This window comes from Rhipicephalus microplus, chromosome 1 (genome assembly GCF_043290135.1).
Source record: "Rhipicephalus microplus isolate Deutch F79 chromosome 1, USDA_Rmic, whole genome shotgun sequence".
Lineage (NCBI taxonomy): Eukaryota > Metazoa > Arthropoda > Arachnida > Ixodida > Ixodidae > Rhipicephalus > Rhipicephalus microplus.
Genome location: NC_134700.1, coordinates 223,091,746 through 223,109,970, shown reverse-complemented (window position 1 = coordinate 223,109,970; position 18,225 = coordinate 223,091,746). Strand labels below are relative to the sequence as shown.

The 18,225-nt window shown below is 44.2% G+C and overlaps 1 protein-coding gene across 5 annotated transcripts in view; it reads left to right on the top strand.

The window, feature by feature from the left end:
* Nucleotides 1–17,628, top strand: part of LOC119159614 (phospholipid scramblase 2) — a 37,347-nt gene extending 19,719 nt beyond the window's left edge. For all 5 annotated transcript variants that reach the window (XM_075891435.1, XM_037412428.2, XM_075891437.1 and 2 more), the window contains exons 7-8: nt 1,309–1,470; nt 10,028–17,628. In XM_075891435.1, coding sequence (XP_075747550.1) covers nt 1,309–1,470; nt 10,028–10,087 — 222 coding nt within the window. In that variant the 3' untranslated portion in view covers nt 10,088–17,628. The remainder of the gene's footprint in view (nt 1–1,308; nt 1,471–10,027) is intronic.
* The last annotated feature ends 597 nt before the right edge of the window (nt 17,629–18,225 follow it).

Below are 18,225 nucleotides of genomic sequence, written 5' to 3'. Positions count from 1 at the left end.
GGATTTTGTGTACGTGCCGCCACATTCCTAATAAATCCTCATTTGGGAGTTGAACAGTAAACTGAACCGCACATAGCGATAAAAATTATGACTGGCGCTTGCAGCAACGTCAAGCAAAGCACCGTCGTAAACATTTCTTGCGGGCCAGGTGACGACTCTGGGTGCGTCATGACCGCTGATGATATTTTGTGTAGTTGTTGCCAGCCTACACAAAAGAAGTTTTCATGTTCTATTTGTGCGAGCTCAATGGGCACATTTATTTATGAAATTTGTGTCATAGCATAGATTTTAGTAAAATAGCACATGGAGCCTGATTATGTAATGAAAATATACTACCGTATTTACTCGCATAATCCTCGCACTTTTTTTGCCGGAAAACCGATTCAAAGTTGGGGGGTGCCAGAATTATGCGGGGAAAACTTTCCACGAAAACGTACAGAGCGAAAAAGAAAATGAAGTGGCCGCAAATCGGGATTCTCATCCCAGGAACTAACAGCTAGCTTTAGGAAGTACGAATTAAAACTTACCTCAACAATAAAAGCAGAGGTTTAACACAAGACAATATTTATTTGAGACACAAAACGTGGAAGCAAATAGTTCAGAATTAGAATACCATACGCAAAGCTTGTGGACGTTGCGGGCGTAGCGATAACTTTAGTCGCTCAACAGGAGCCCTCAAAAGGTAAGCGTAAGACGTGAGTATTGGGCTGATGGCTATTTAACAGAATCGTCCCCAGTTTCCTTCTGAAGAAATAAAGTTTACCATCAATCCCAGTTTTAGGCACAACGGCAGGCCCAACGCGTCTTGGTGGCTTTCAGCTGCCGTCACCAGTAGCAAACACAAAACTCGTAGACTCTAAAGAGCCTACTGGCGGCCCTGTTGCCGTTGTTTAGTGCATGATATATAACTTGCAACTTGAAAGCAGCCATGTAGCTTTAGTATCGCCTCATAATGTGGCAAGATTATTGACACAACATACAAAACACGCCGCAACGCGCACTGGCCACTTCGGCTTGGCTTGGATTGGATTGAATCTCTGTGCAATAGTATGCTTAATAGTTAAGACATGGCGCCAGATGGCATGCGCTATCATCATCAGTGGTTGAAACGAGCAGAAGGCAATTTTGCGGCAGTTTTCGGGGGTGCGATAATTACTCGAGGAAAAAAAGAAATCGTATTTTTGTTGGGCGATGTTGGGGGGTGTGAGAACTATGCGATTGCGAAAATTACGCGAGTAAATACGGTAATAAATTTAGGCATGTGGTAAAAGTTGTAGCGCATGCCCAAATTTTTTTAATCCACTTTAGGTGCTGTCCAAGGATGGTGCAGTAGAAGTCGGCCGCATCAGCAAGCAGTGGTCGGGGCTGCTGAAAGAGTCATTCACTGACACGGACAATTTTGGCGTCAGCTTTCCCATGGACTTGGATGTTAAAATCAAGGCTGTCCTCCTTGGGGCTCTTTTCTTAATTGTAAGCAGCCTCATTTTGTACATTTATGTCATACTGGTGAGATATCCACATTGTCATTAGTAGTTGCACACGTCTTTGCAATTCGTTTTGAACCATTATTTAGCGAAAAATACATTCCCCGAAAATCTTCCCATAACTGGCCAAAAGTGGGTATTTTTGGCAAGTGTGCTCATTGAATTCGCTGTCTTCCAAGCTCTGTCAAGACAAACACTGCAACCAATGTAGAGATGTGCATGGGCTGCAATTTCGTGGCCCAGCTCGGCCCGGGCCTGATGCTTGCCGGACGAGGGCCAGCCCGGCCCGATGATGTATAGAGGACGGGCTGCCCAGGCCCGGCCCGGCGTCACATACCCTAGGCCCGGCCTGGCCTGACTTTGCCAGACTCACTCACCTCCTTAAGCTCTTCTGGAGAATGCATGTGCAGGTGCCTGGAACTGCGGCCAGAGGAATGTGGCGACTTTATGATATGGCCAGTTTTACTTTGGTGCACAAAAAATTTCGCGCACGTAATTGAATCTTTGACATTTTCGTTGTTCTTGCTGAATGTTCATGTGGCCTATCAAGGCGTCTTGCAATTTTCGCCACGTGCACTATTGCGAGCTGCAGCGTTTTAACACCTGTCGGCTTCTAGTGCTTGTGTAGCTTCTTAAAAGGGCTCGAGGAAAGCTAATTAACTCACTTACACCCCAATTATAAAAACTATGACAAAACAAATATTTTTATTTTACAAAAAGTGTACTTCTTTCCAAAGAAAGCACACATAAACAACGAGAATTCCGGCCTATCATTTATGTTTTTGGCTTGATTCAGGCTTTTCATCAGGCCCGTGCCCAGCTCGGCAATTCAACAAGGAAGCCCGAGCCCGGCACGGGCCCGAGGTGAAAAGACGTCAGGCTGCTCGTCGGGCTCGGGATTTCGGGTTATCCGGAGTCCGTGCACATCTCTAAACCAGCGGGATCATGACTTGGACCACCTTTAAAGTCAATATTCTGTGTGGTGTCCAGTAATGTAACAATTACCCAGTGAAGGCAAATTTTAAAATTATTACTATGAAAGTTTGGCCCCTTATATATATATATATATATATATATATATATATATATATATATATATTGTAACGAACAAATACAGTGCTGGAAGCTAAAACAGCTATTTATTAATGGCCAACTTGTGCCCGTCAACTAAATACATAAAGGTTGTGAGCTCACTGGTCAAAACCTCGTCAACTTCTCTTGCGTCTCGCCTCGAGCTGCTCCTCGAAAAACCACCAGCGTTCCTTGTCCAGCGCGTGATGTGGTGACACGTGCAGCCAGCGTTGCATGGCGCATTTATAGCTTGGCACGTTTGGCTTGTCCGTTGGTGTAGCAGAATTCAAAACAGCAGGAAGCGGCGCAGGACTTCGGCAGGTGCCCAACAACATGCGGCATTAGTCCCCCTCCTGAAATGCATCGTCCCGATGCGTACGCTGACGTCGAACAGTTTTTTAAAGGAGTATTTATCTGATATTTGAGCACATTTATCAGTTGTCTCGTTCAGTGCCTTTCGTAGTACGGTTTCATTCGTACTACATGTACAACTTCTGGGCGATTCCTGCGTCGGGTTGAGCACACTTGCCCTTCAGGAATTACTTCGTAGTTTAGCGTGCCTAACTGGCGAAGTACTTTGTAAGGGCCGAAATAGCGCCGCATCAGTTTTTCCGATAGGCCAGGTGCGCGTATAGGCGCCCACACCCACACTTTGTCTCCGGGGTTGTACTGTACGTCTCTCCGCTTCAGATTATAGCGACTTGCATCGGAGCCTTGTTGCAAAATGATACGATGTCTTGCCGATTGCCGTGCCTCTTCTGCCCTTTCTATGTAGTCGCTGATGTGTGGGTCACTCTCATTCGAATCGTTGACAGGTAACATCGCGTCTAAGGTCGTTGTGACCGTCCGACCATAAACAAGTTGAAATAGCGTGAAGTGTGTCGTTTCTTGTACTGCGGTATTATACGCAAATGTTGCATAAGGCAAAATACTGTCCCATGTCTGGTGCTCAACGTCCACATACATCGAGATCATGTCGGCGAGAGTTCTATTGAGCCTTTCGGTTAATCCGTTTGTTTGCGGATGGTATGCTGTAGTCCTTCTATGATCGGTGTGGGTGAGCTTCATAACAGACTGCATCAAACGGGCAATAAATGCTGTTCCTTTGTCTGTAATGACAACCTGTGGTGCGCCATGTCGTAGTACAATCTGAGTGACGAAAAACTGGGCTACTTCGTTCGCCGTTCCTTTCGCGAGAGGTGATGTCTCAGCATATCGAGTCATGTAGTCTGTTGCTACTACAATCCAGCGCTTTCCCAATGAAGAGAGGGGAAATGGACCAAGCAAATCTATTCCTACTTGCTGAAATGGCCCTTTTGGTGGATCTATTGGTTGCAACAGACCCGCTGGTTTCGATGGTGGTATTTTACGTCTCTGGCAATCGCGACATGACTTAACATAATGGTGCACCGAATCCCTTAATTTCGGCCAATAATACTTCCGGCGAATTCTGGCCAAAGTGCGGCTACTACCCATATGGCCAGCCGATGGGTCGTCATGACACGCGTCTAAGATTTCTGCTCGCAGTGATGATGGTACAAGAAGCAGAAACGTCTCACCGGTGTTTACGAAGTTGCGCTTGTATAGGACGTCGTTCCGGAGGACATAGGATGTCAAACCACGGACGAAAACTCGTGGTACCTCTATTTGGTGACCCTCCAAGTATTGGATAATCGGCCGTAGTTCCGGGTCCTCTCGCTGAAGACGAGCCATCTCCGACACATTCAGAACTCCAAGAAATGGGATGTCTTGTTCTTGGTCAGATGATGGAGACTCAACAGGTGCGCGAGACAGGCAATCCGCGTCATTGTACTTGAGACCGGACTTGTAGACCACTCTTGTTCTGTCTTGTTCCTGCAGACGCAGGCTCCATCTAGCAAGTCTTCCTGAAGGGTCCTTGATGTTTGCCAGCCAACACAATGAATGATGATCACTGATTGCTCGAAGCGGTCTGCCGTAGAGGTATGGGCGAAACTTGCTGATGGCCCATATAACTGCGAGACACTCTTTCTCTGTCGCTGAGTAATTAGACTCAGCATTTGATAGAGTGCGGCTCGCGTAAGCAATGACCTTTTCTTCTCCATTCTGCCACTGAACGAGGATGGCACCGAGGCCAACGTTACTCGCGTCGGTATGTATGTCTGTATCGGCCTCTTCGTCAAAATGGGCAAGTATTGGAGGAGACTGCAAATGGCGTCGCAACTCTGAGAAAGCCGCTTCTTGTTTCTCCCGCCAAGAGAATGGTACACTTTCTTTCGTTAGTCGTGTCAAAGGCTCAGCGACCTTAGCAAAGTTTTCAACAAAGCGTCTGTAGTAGGCACATAGTCCCAGGAATCGTCTGACGGCCTTTTTGTCTTGCGGTTTCGAAAAATTTTCAACTGCTGCAATCTTTTCCGGGTCTGGGCGGATGCCTTCCGCACTAACTATGTGCCCGAGGAACCGAAGCTGACGAAATCCAAAGTGACACTTTTGCGGTTTGATGGTCAGTGCTGCCACGCGAATGGCATCCAGTACCATTCTCAGTCGGTGGATGTGTTGCTCGAAGGTAGAAGAAAAGACCACTACATCGTCGAGGTAGACGAGACACAATTGCCACTTGAGTCCGGAGAGCACAGTGTCCATCATCCTCTGGAAGGTAGCGGGAGCAGAGCACAAACCGAAAGGGAGCACTTTGAACTCGTATAGTCCATCTGGGGTCACAAACGCCGTCTTCTCGCGATCTCGTTTGTCCACCTCGATCTGCCAATATCCACTTTTTAAGTCCAATGATGAAAAGAAGTGAGCATTGCGTAACTTATCCAAGCCATCATCGATCCGTGGAAGTGGGTAAACATCACGCTTTGTGACTTGGTTCAGCTTTCTGTAGTCAACGCAAAACCGCAGAGTGTTGTCCTTCTTTTTGACTAGCACTACCGGTGATGCCCACGGACTGTTGGATGGCTGGATTACATCATCGTTGAGCATTTCCTGCACTTGGTTCTTGATGGCTTCCCTTTTTTTTTGGCGCTACTCGGTATGGGCGCTGATGCACAGGTCTTACGTGTTCTTCGACCCCGATACGGTGCTTTGCGACGGGAGTACGTCCGACTTTCGACGAGGTGGAGAAGCACCCGGCGAACTCTCTGATGAGGTCAGCAATCTGTTGCTTCTGAGATGACGAGAGCTCTCTGTCAATGTCTACTGACTGGAGTACGTTATCTAATGTCTCTGGAGCTTTATCAAGAGTGCAAACATCTGAGACTTGCACGTACTCATGCAGCGATGCTACGGATGTTCCCTTCGCGACATGCTGCAGCTCATTTCGAAAGTTAGTTATTAGGACATACGCACATCCATCACGAAGGCTCACCAGGCCTCTTGCCACGCATAGTCCTTTTTCTAGTAGCGGTTCAATGTTTCCGTCAGCTAATCCGTCACAGTCACGAAGAACTTCACTCCTCACAAGAACGGTCACACTGGAACGTGGCGGCACGGTTACATCTTCGTCCACAATGCGGAGAGGTAGAACGGTTGGTTTCTCCGCATGACAGAAGGCGATAGCATTCTCCGTAGAAAACGAAACCTGGGACTCTTGCAAGTCAATGACTGCATTGTTTGTTTGCAAAAAGTCGATGCCTATAATCGGTTCCCGGGAGCACTCGGGAAGCACAATAAAGCTGCCAACATACACAAATCCTCTTATTCCTATTCTTGCGGTGCATAACCCCACGGGACTAAGTGCGCTCCAGCGGTACGTATCTGAGGTCCGGTCCACTCAGTCATCACCTTCTTAAGCTTCTTTGCGAGAGCATTACTGACAACGGAATAGTCTGCACCAGTGTCTATTAGCGCAACGGTCTCGACATCATCGATCGTGACTAATATCTCGGAGGTAACGTCGCTACTACTGCACTTGACCGTCGTTGCGTAACTGCCACCGTCCTGTCGGGCTAACAATGGAGGGTCTTCAGTTGTCAGTATATCAGCGGCCTCACCTCCAGAGGTCGCTGGCTCTAGTTTTCCTGCCGAGGGCTAGGTGAACGTGATCTTCGGAGATTTGATGACGGACAAGGACTCGGCGACCGATAGCGCATCGGTGCTGTCGAACGCGACTCCCGTTGTTGCGTGTCTTGAGGTGAATAGCGTGAAGACAAGTATTCTTCGATTTCGTAGGGCCGTTCACCATTCCGTGGGCATGGTGCATTGACTGGAAAACCACGCAGTCCCGCTCGACGATACTGGCACGCCCGGTAAAGGCGACCTGCTTCTCCGCAGTGGTAGCAAAGGGGCCGCCGGTCTACAGTGCGCCATACATCGCTCTTACGTGGTCTTGCTTCCGGCATTGGTAGCGGCGTACTCGGAGAAAACATCGGAGGCATCACAGCAGTCGCAGCCGTCCGATTCATGCGTCCGAGGTCCTGTCGTACAGCTTGCGCGTACGACAACTGAGGCGGAGGCTCCGGTTGTGCGCGCTGTAGTACCTGAGGTTGTGGTTGTAGAACCGCTTGCCGCACTTCTTCGCGCACAACGTCGGCAAGCGAGGACATCGCTGGATGAGCTTGAGTCATGTGTATCTTCTGCAGTTCTTCCCTTACGACAGCCCTCACCATTTCACGCAAAAGATCAATGTTACTCGTGAGGGTTGTCGACGCCGTGCTAACAGATGAGACGCTTACGTCCCTGTTGTATTGGCGCGCGCGCTGCTGCAGGGTCTTTTCTATCATGGTCGCCTCTGGTCTGAACTCAGCAAGAGAACGCGGTGGATTACGCACCAGGCCTGCAAAAAGCTCCTCTTTCACTCCACGCATCAGGTGCCACAACTTCTTTTCCTCAGCCATGTTCTGGTCGGCCCGGCGGAACAGTCGAGACATGTCTTCAATGTACATGGCGACGCTCTCGTTGTTCCGTTGGTTTCGCGTCTGAAGAGCGGCCTCTGCCTTTTCTTTGATTGATTTGTGGGGTTTAATGTCCCAAAACCACTATATGATTATGAGAGACGCCGTAGTGGAGGGCTCCGGAAATTTTGACTACCTGGGGTTCTTTAACGTGCACCCAAATCTGAGCACACGGGCCTCGACATTTCCGCCTCCATCGGAAATGCAGCCGCCGCAGCCGGGATTTAAACCCGCGACCTGCGGGTCAGCAGCCGAGTACCTTAGCCACTAGACCACCGCGGCGGGGCTCTGCCTTTTCTTTGCGGTCCGTGTTTGGGTACGTAGCAAGAAACTCTCTTCGAAAGTCGTCCCACGATAATAAGGACGCTTTATGGTTTTCGAACCACGTACGTGCAGAATCTTGCAGTGCCACGTAGACGTAGCGAAGTTTGCGGTCTTCGTTCTAACCGTTCAGTCTGGCAACGCGTTCGAAACCGTTGAGCCAGTCCTCGGAATCCTCGAAAATATCACCGTGAAATACCTCTGGTATGCGGGGCGGGTCCATGACGATTTGCGATGGAAATGAAGTCGCTTGGGTGGCCATTGCAGGGGCTCCGGAACTTACGTCCACCGCTGGTCTCGAAGAATCGAAGAGGGCACCAAACTCGGGCTGCTCACCTCGTAGGCGACGACTCGTTCGTTGGTGTACAAGAGTCAACAGCGCTGGCTCCAACCTTCGGGGTTCTGGGCTATGTTCCCTATGCTGAGATGGGCTTGGAATCATACCCCGCACCTCCACCAGTTTGTAACGAACAAATACAGTGCTGGAAGCTAAAACAGCTATTTATTAATGGCCAACTTGTGCCCGTCAACTAAATACACAAAGGTTGTGAGCTCACTGGTCAAAATCTCGTCAACTTCTCTTCCGTCTCGCCTCGAGCTGCTCCTCGAAAAACCACCAGCGTTCCTTGTCCAGCACGTGATGTGGTGACACGTGCAACCAGCGTTGCATGGCGCGTTTATAGCTTGGCGCGTTTGGCTTGTCCGTTGGTGTGGCAGAATTCAAAGCAGCAGGAAGCGGCGCAGGACTTCGGCAGGTGCCTAACAACATGCGGCAATATAAAGGCACTGTCCTGATCATTTGAATTTAGGTAACCGAAAAATCAATCGAGCTGAAGCTGAAATAGAGCTATACGCAATGACTTTTCTTGACAGCACTGTGGAAGCTACAGAACCAAAGTGCATTCCTGCTACGATGCCAAAAAATTAAGCTCAAGTTCACTGATCATTTTCTCATATGCCTTGCTCAAATAAATACAATAGACTTTCATTAAACGAAGCCTGAAAGAACCTGTAAAGTATATTTCATTTGAACAGGAGTTTTGTTTAAAGAGAGATGGCCAGGGGTGCAGAATGCAAGAATGAATCCAATCTTGTCAGAACTTGTTCCATTTAAACAACAGTTCCGTTTAACAGATGTCCATTTGCTGAGAGTATGCTGTACTGCCTTATGTATTATGAGACTGAAACAGTTGCAAGAACGCTTTCCTTTTATTTCTAATTCATGGACAGCACCACCTTTCCACCCCACCCGTTTTCTAAGGAAACACGGTGTTCGAGACACCGGCGTAGAGCTGCAAACGCGCTGTTTAATTCTCCGTGAAATAGTAATAGTAATTCACTCGTAATAGGACACTAAAAGGTACACTGAACAATAGAAATGTCTCTCCCATTTGTAACTTTCATGTATACGTCTTTATGAACATGTTAATGATGTGATCGTGTGAAAATGAAAGCAACTGCAAGCTGCCGTATTACTTGCACGAGTAGTACGGCAGCAGAACACAAATTCGCGGAAGCCCCGCCTCCGTAGCTTTCACTCCAATGTCAAGATAAGTTGTCGCCGAGTGTTGTCTCCTGTACTTTACAGGCCTTACAAATCCATAGGTAAGGCATTCAGTGAAGAGGATTGCAAGGGTCTTTCTCTCACTTCTTTGTTTCTCTCTGGTAAGGCTTCGTAGCACTGTATTTGTTTAGGTGGTGTGGCATTTTCCATACGATATTAGCACAAAAATATCTTATATGTGGCCACATCTAAAGTACTTTTCAGAGTTAAGTTGTAAAGACCACGCTTGTAAGTACTACTGCATCCCGGCTGTGGCGGCTGCATTTCCGATGGGGGCGGAAATGTTGTAGGCCCGTGTACTCAGATTTGGGTGCACGTTAAAGAACCCCAGGTGGTCGAAATTTCCGGAGCCCTCCACTACGGCGTCTCTCATAATCATATGGTGGTTTTGGGACGTTAAACCCCACAAATCAATCAATCAAATGTAAATACTACTGCCAAATTCAGTTCATATCTGTTCTTTTGCTGCATCTATTAATGTGTAGAAAGAAAAGAATGTGATAAAAATAAATAATTTATAACACAAATTATTGTTCAAGAAATCAATGAGTGCCAAGAAAACAGGACTGTCCTTGTGATGAAGCTTGAAAAAAATTTGTGGAAATTAAAGTTTTCTGACTAAGTAGTTGGCTCTGTTCTCGCACACACACCATTTTATCATGGCTTGGAAGGCAATAATGCATAACACTTTTATTTAATTTTCTTGCTCCTAGGATTACATGTTCTTCGAGAAGACCGGCAACAAGGAGAATGATAGGCCCGGCATGCTGTAGTAGATTGGCGAGACGCAGATGAAGGAATCGCACGTCCTCCTCGCTTTTGCTGAATACCCACTTGTGGAGTGTCTTCGTTCGGGCATTTGGACCATGTACTGTTATTGTTCATGTTTTTCGAATCTCACCTTTCGTTTTGTGACCTATTTTTAAACTACTTTTAAAAGCTTTTTGCTTCTTCGTGTATGGTAGTTGTCTAGTCTAAAATACAAGCTGACTTAGCATTCTTGTGCATTTTTTGAGAGAGTAAGGTTTGAGGCTTTTGACAACTGGGTCTTCTGCGCAGATTTACGTGCAGCATGACGTTTCTGTTTACAATGTTGTTACTTTAGAAACTTTCCATTTTTAAATGTACATTTCTCCATTTATTATAGGTTCAGTTACTTTTCACCTATAATGCACCCACTCATAATAAATATGATGAGGAAGCAAAGTGTTCAGGTGCACAAGCTAGTCCAATTACTGTGGTGTCACATGGTGTGTGACATTTCTGTACAATTCAAGCCAATAGGAAAGATTAGCAGGTTTTGGGAATGTTTGTTTTTATGTACGTTGAAGCCAAGGTCGTATTCTTTGCCTTATCATAAATTTCGGGGCTCAGTAGGGTTGTGTACTCTACTTACCAAAGGTTTCTTAGGTTTGGAATCATACCTTGTCATCAAAAGACGATTGAATAAAAAAATAGGTTACTTTAGTGTTATTTGTACTATAGCTTCTATATTTAGTGTACACTTGCTAGAGGATAGTACTATTAAAATGGTGGAAGTATGACGGGGCCAAAAATAGAAAGGTAGAAAAGCCAAATACTAAAGTGAAAATGCTGCGAGGTTAAATGACGCATTAGCTTTAGCAACTTCAAAGCTTGGGACAGTTTGGTTGAAAAAGTCGCAGATGTTCTTGCAGTTGGTGTATGTTATTGAAAATATTAGTCAAAGGCCTAGTAGCTTGACACAGTGTAATGAGGTAGCAGGTGCTTATATCACTGGAGCACATCGCTGAGCAGTTTATATTGCATTTGCAGGCCGTTGAAATTCTCTGATGTGTGGTGTTGGACGGTTGCAGGTTATTATGCAAAGTTGGTGTTCACATCAAAACCTTGCAAGATGCTTGACTGTAGAGCTGGATTCTTCAGTGTTAGAGCACGTGTGTTTTTTTTATCTGTAAGTGCAGGGCAGTAAGAAGCGTTAGCGTAATAAATAAAAATATTTGTGTTCTATCTTTCAATTGTTGCCTTGATACGAATTTTTTTACATGTGTAAGTCAAGTCGGAATTGTGCAGTAATGCCTAACTTTAGGGCGAGGAAAAAAATCTGAATGTTTGGTCAGTATGTATGGCTGCTGCACAAGATGTTCAGATACAATTGAAAAATATAAAGAATGCAAATACCTAAACTTGGTTAAATAAAACTTTATTGTATTTGTTTGACATATCTTACAGGTAGAAGCTCTAAGAGTTGCATACTTGCTAGAAACTGTGCAATTTTACGGTTCAGTGTAGACATTTGATCTGGTAAGCTGTTGAGTTAATTGACAGTTAAATCAATTGTGCTCAGTTCCTTTAATTGGACGAAAAAAGGCTGTAGAACATAAAAGAAATAATTACAATAATGTCGAGCACTTTATGTGCCAGAGCCATTATATGGTTATTAGGCATGCCTAATTGGAAGGTTCAAAAATTTGGACCATCTGGGCGTTCTTTAACGTGCCCTTTCATTGCACAGTAAACAGGCTTTTAGCGTGTGGCCTCCATCGGAATGTGACTGCCACAGTCGGTATAAAACTGGAACACATGAAACTTTTTTTGGGCTGGGAAACTGCGTTTTGGAGTCATGCTTGTGATGTGCTACAAGGAAAGAAAAAAAAAAAATGAGATGACACATAGCGACACAGAGGCTTGCGTTCTGAAGAGTTCCTTGCAATGCATCATGCAGATGTTACAAAAATATTAGTTGGCACATACAAGCACACATTGCTGAAGTTTTAAAACATGAATATGTGTGCCAGGGGAAACATTCCCTTTTCCCTTCTAGCATACCTTTTAACAATGTAGGATAAGAATTAGTGCTGAAAAAACTTTTCAGGTTTGTAGGTAGCGCTTGCTTAGGTTTCAAGGCAATCCGATGCTTACGATGGCATTACCAATAGTTCAGCTATAGCAGTACATTGGCAGTGTTCCCTGCCTAATAACAAGTTGCTCCTTAAGACAGATAGGACAGATCCTTAAGAGGGTGTTTCCAGAAGAGTTATCAAAATTTTCTGAAGAGCTTCATTGTTGTTTACGCAATGAAGTCCTTTATGTCGCATTTTATTCACGGAGGCATTAAAGGGGCTCTCAAGAGCAAATCGATGTTTCCCTTGTCAGCAAAGTACAATTTCATGATGCCAAAAACACCACTTTTAACCGCGACACAACGCTTGGTAAGCGATAAAATGTGCGAGAGGAAAATGTGGGTGAAGGCAACATCGTTACGTCATAGGTTTCGAAAGCATCTACTGGCTCCTACGTAGCTTCTAATAAATGAAAATGCAGTAAGTTATTATTTAAGGTTGCTGTAGACCTAGCGTACAAAGTTTCAAAAAATATAACTCTGCTAATGTCGCAAAAATAGAAAAAGACATTTTGAAATTTATTATGTCATGCATAGAGATTTGAGCACGAAATTTGAAAATGAAACTTTAAACCTTTATTTTCTCCCCTAATGATGCAGTTATGATAGTGAGATATATGGCATTAGAGTTCTCAGAGTGGAGTTTGTCAATCTAAACCAATCTATTGTTTCTTCTTAACATCCCGTTAAGTGTGGGCTAATCATGCCAGTGAAACGAGCTGACTGTAACAACTTCAGAAGGGCGCAAATGCACTTTCTTGTAACCTGCATGTAGAATAGGGAAGCTAGTGTTATTTAAAAGTTTTTTCTTTTGGCATCGTTTTGATTGCTGTTCATTTTATCCAGAGTGATAAAACAAAAAAAAAAGAAAGCTGTGCAACCTGAAATGTTGCATGAAAGTCAGGTCGTAAAATAGTGATGAAAAAGGTGCCTGTGATGATTTTTTTTTTGAAGCCTATTTAGAGCACACAAGTTTGATTACAGGAGTCTGATAGGCACAGCTGCACAAATGCAGGTTAGCCAGCACATTTTAGTTTCGGGCAGTGACTTGTACCTAGGGTCCCCACCCTCTCACTGTCGATTATTAAGAAATATTCTAAAAGTACACTTTTATCGCTGTATTACAGAACAGTAACTTTATCACCATCTAAGGCTTATTTATTGAGCTGGTAGCCTTAGGTGGTTTCTGTGTTAGAGGTCCTTTTAGAAAACTGGGAACTTTGCCAGATGCACCATGATGAAAATAAATCTCTCCATGGATGCATACGAAAACGACTGAGAGTGGGTGAAAAAAAAAGAAAATGGGTACAAAGCAGTTGATACTTCCTCCCAGCCTCACTCTGCAGAGTAACGGATGCTGTAGCGTATCAAAACATGTGTATGCGTGCTGCACATATACATCAAGGTGGGCACTTCTTCTGTGGCATCCGCTGTTGTCATCAGCGCTAGTTGGTGATGATAAGTGACAGTGTGTGCACTCTCTTTTGGCTTCCAAGGACGGTCGCTCAAGCATTTTATTGCGAAAGTAGCGCACATTGTTGCTAGTGTTTTTGCAGCTATACGCATGCGATGCTGAAGATGATGTGCAGAAGTGAGAAGTGGAACAATGATGAGTGCGATAATGGGAGGATGTAAATACTTGCGCAACACAAAAAGGGGCTTGCGTGAGATGTACAGAGAGTCCACTTTAATGCCAAACATATGTGCTGCTCAATGTGGCTCATTTCAGCTTGCGTAAGTGCAGCAGAGCTGAAAATACATAAAATGACTAGAAATGCACCCGTTTCAAGCTGGTGTACAATAAGTAAAAAAGCACACGGGACCACATTTGCTGCATGTTCCGCTGGCATAAGGTAGTGTCAATTGGCCCTATTTGGTTGCTGGTATAAGGCTGATAGCTTGCTCTTGTCAGAATCGGAGGCATATTGCAAGATGTATGCTCTATTGATTAATAACAGACTTCATCATAGTAGCTGGCACTCACTTTTACATCAAAGCTTCGTTATTCTTGTACTCAACCACTGTATTGGCAGTGTAATGAATAAGAAGGTACTAACAGGCTTTGTCTGCTGTGCTACTTGAAAGGGAGTAGTTGCGTTTTTCTACTTTACTCATGCTTAACTTTTGCAATACTTTGTGCTGGAGCAGAGTAGCAATATATTCACGATTCATCTGATTTATAGCATTGAAACAGCATGGCCAGTTGTTCACAAGCAGATTTATCTTCTTAAGTGTTCTCTTTTTCCTGTGTTAACTTACATCGGTTTGGTGAGATCCTCTGCATCCATTTATTGGCTGTGCATTCAGAGTAGAGGACTGAATTTCATTTATGGTTCCTATTATCCAATTTGAAATAGTGCACATTTTTTTTTTCAGGAGACTTTTGTTTTCTAGTATTCGTGATCACGTGCTAACATGAAAACGTTTTGTTTGTGAACTTGTAATTAATGTATTGTTCGCACCTGTGGTTAGTTTTGGAAACAAACTGTTCTCAGAAGGATTGTAAGTATAGCTTGTTAATGCATTATTGTTGAGCATCTACTGTTATACAGAACTGTTAGTTTGGCTAATGACAAGGTCTCCAGAAAGTACTCAAATCATGAATTCTTAATGGTGGTAATTGTATCGCAGTTTGAAGAATAAATGTAGTTGCTCTGTCGCGCACCGCTCCATACTTCGTTCAGACTGTCGGTTGATACAGATTCTTGAATTGGGGCATCTCGTTGTCGCATGAAATGATAAAACACACTGTGCAGATAATGCGTTCAAATTGGCCATGCCGCAGTTGTGTTGTAAACTGTGGTTTGCAAAGTAGGTCTTCTGTAGTGTGTAGTTCCTATACTTTGTACCTGTTGTTCTAGTTTCAACTGAGCCCTTTGTCTCTCAATTGTGCCAACAGTTCAGAAGTTATGTTGAGCTCGTCTTTCTTCTTTGTGATAAACCTTGAGGGCTTTCTTTGGAGGAAACTTATGCCTTTTCTTTCTGTGTAACATGCAACATCACTAACCAATAAGAATAACTGCATAGCGTAACGAGAAGAGGTCTGTCATGTCAATGTCGTCTTGTTTTCTCTTTAATTGCCATTAAAATCAGTTGTAGAACGTTACATTTTTTAAACATTTTTCTTGTTTATCTTTTTGTCTCTCTGTGCTTCATTATACTTGTTATTATCAATACGCAATTTTATTGTCCTATTTCATTTTTTGCCTAGAGCTGTTCCTTTGAAGGTAAGTGTACGGTTTTAAACCTTATGATGAAAACTCTACATGCATAATAAAAAAGATAAAATTTGAATGGCAGTAATAGCTACTGTAGTTTAAATGGCAGCAATCGTTTTCTGTGCCATGATTCACTTAAACAATAATGAATCAAGCTTTCACAACAATTGCATTACAACTGTTCTGTGTTTGTGACAACATAGAACAGTTGCTGTGTTACAACATATTGTTTGCTGTGTTAAAGAAAAGAAGTGAGTATTGCATTTTGTCAGAGCTGTGCTTTTGGTGCTTAACAGATGGGGCCAGCAAGTAGAATTTTATTCAGGAAGTATGTCTGTACACCCAAAACTGGTTGTGGCAACCTTACGAGTTGGACATGACGCTCATGCTGTGAACGTATTTACACTTGAGTCGACTGTCATGTTATTGCACCGAACAATGTACGCTTAGTTACCTTGTACCCTTAAAAGGCGCCTTTAGATACCTTCTCATTAAAATTTAGGTACCTAAGTGGCATAGCTGTCTTCAAAAATGCTCATTTGTTTTCATATACAATATATAAGTCAACTATAAAGTGAATCACTAAAGAGCTTTATTGTTTGCGTGTTGAAATGTTTGTGCATGGGGAAATTACAGTCTAGTTAGACTTTCCGCTCTACATACTACTTTTTCTTTCTTGTCTAACGTCTGATGTCATGGTGCACTTTACACAATATTTCTGAATGACTCCCCTAAGCTGCCAGTACTCCTGTGCTGTCTTGGTGCATCATGTGGAGGGCAAGTGGTTTTTATGCAGTACAGCTAACAGAGAACTTCCCTGGGGAACTCTGCCACCCCCCCCCCCCCCCCGCCCTTTTCATTTGTGATACAGTGGTGCAGAAAGTTCTGGCAGCATTTTAGTGTTGCCTTGTTTGTGTTCAGGTGTGTATACCCCACAGTGTTCAGTACTACCTGCACAGTTTGCCGTGGTGCTGTTGCATTTGACTCTCTACCAGGATTACATTGCATGCTGCTGTTGTATTTTACTCTCCAGAAGTTGTGGATCACATTTTATTCGCTGTTACTGCTAAATTTTATTCTGGCTTGATCCGCCCTAAAGATTTTTTTCTAGTACTTGTATATCGCTCCTTCATGTTGAGAATGTGACAACAATGCTTTTCTGCATGCGAGATGCATTGCAGTGTGCAGGAAAAGCACTTGAGTTACATCCATTGCTTGGACAATTTCACAGCCAATTCCTAATGCAGCTGGGCTAGTCCTTAAGTCAAATGCTGCTTTGCAGTCTAGCGTAGCCTGCTAAGACTGCTTTCCCTGTGCCTTTGTCATATGCTGTTGGAAAGTGCATTGCTACTATTTAACATTCTGCGAAAACCTTTCAGCCATCCATTGCATCTTGTTATTTGGCCGACTTGAACCTGATGTCTAAACTAACTTTCTTGTCTTGCACAAGCTCAATTATATTTGTACTCAGTGGCCAGTGTTTGCATAGTTGCACCACTTTTTGATTCTCAGTTTAGCAAGGGTTTGACCCCATTTTCAATACGTTGACTTTCAGCATGGTTGGAGGTATTGCTTCTAAACTCTGTGACCTACGGATAGCAATTTTTACTTTCATTGTGCAAGAAGCTGTATGTTCAAGTGGCAAGCAATGTGGGAACAGAAGAGTTTTCATGTACAGTGTAGACTGCTTATAACGTGTGTCATAGATATGAAAGATGACACCAACCACACTGTCAGCAAATGATATATTTTTATAATCAGTCTACAAGCCAGACGGACAACCTCCTGTCCTAATTGCATGTCAAGTCTAGAACCTAAGGGGATGTCAGAGCAGGTCCTGTTTTCTAAATCTCATTGCTAGAATGGTGGTGCATTTGCGTTATTTGGATTAGTGATTTGTGGGCACAAGAGGGTGTGGTGCAGAGTCTTGCTTTACCATCGTCAATATGAAAGGTTGTACTGTGTTCTGTAATGCCATTTATATGGTCACATTATAACTAGTCTGCACTGTAGGCCTGCTGCACCTGTTTAGATATTCTTTGAATGTGCTCACAGCAGGTGTTGTGGGCCACAATTTTGTGGAACTTTGCTATTTAGAGAGCTTCAAGCGTATTTTCTGTCTGTTTCTCAAGGCATTTAGGTACCGTGTAATCCTACGCTCTTGTAATCCCTTTTTGGCATATACAATAAAGCCAAGTACTTGTCTCGTGTGTAAGTGATGTCATTGAGACTTGGGATGTTATTGTACACAACATATTTCGACACCTGGTGCGTTTTCATGTCGTAGTCAAAGACTAGTCGTTGGAAACCATGACTTTTTGTCATTACTCAGTTGCTTTTGCACGGTAGGACTGCCTAATTTGCGTGTGCTCCGTTTTTACTGATTCCAGTCCTGTAGGCGAGATGTAAAAAAGAAAAAGAGATGTTAGCGGGAGCAGTTAGGGCAGCAGAAGTAGACTGTTGCCCACAGGTGTTTCTCTAGGTCTTGTGTTCATTCATGCTCATCTGTGCTTTCCCGCATTCCTACTCGTGCCCTCAGGCTCTCGTATCGACACTCGCACTTTGATTGGCACATATGTTCGCACTTGCGGGCTCCCACTGGAGCTCATGGGTGCGTGTCCTCACCCATTCACTGGCAACGACTCGCAGACGAAAATCATGCAATATTTGGCAGTTGTGCGCCTATACATCCTCCTATCTTGGCAGCGCTCAACCCAATTCATACCCACAATGACCACTCATCTGTTGCTTGAAAACCAGTTTTGACCAGTCGAAAGGACTGGTAAAAAAAATTGAGGCAGCTTCGCCTGAG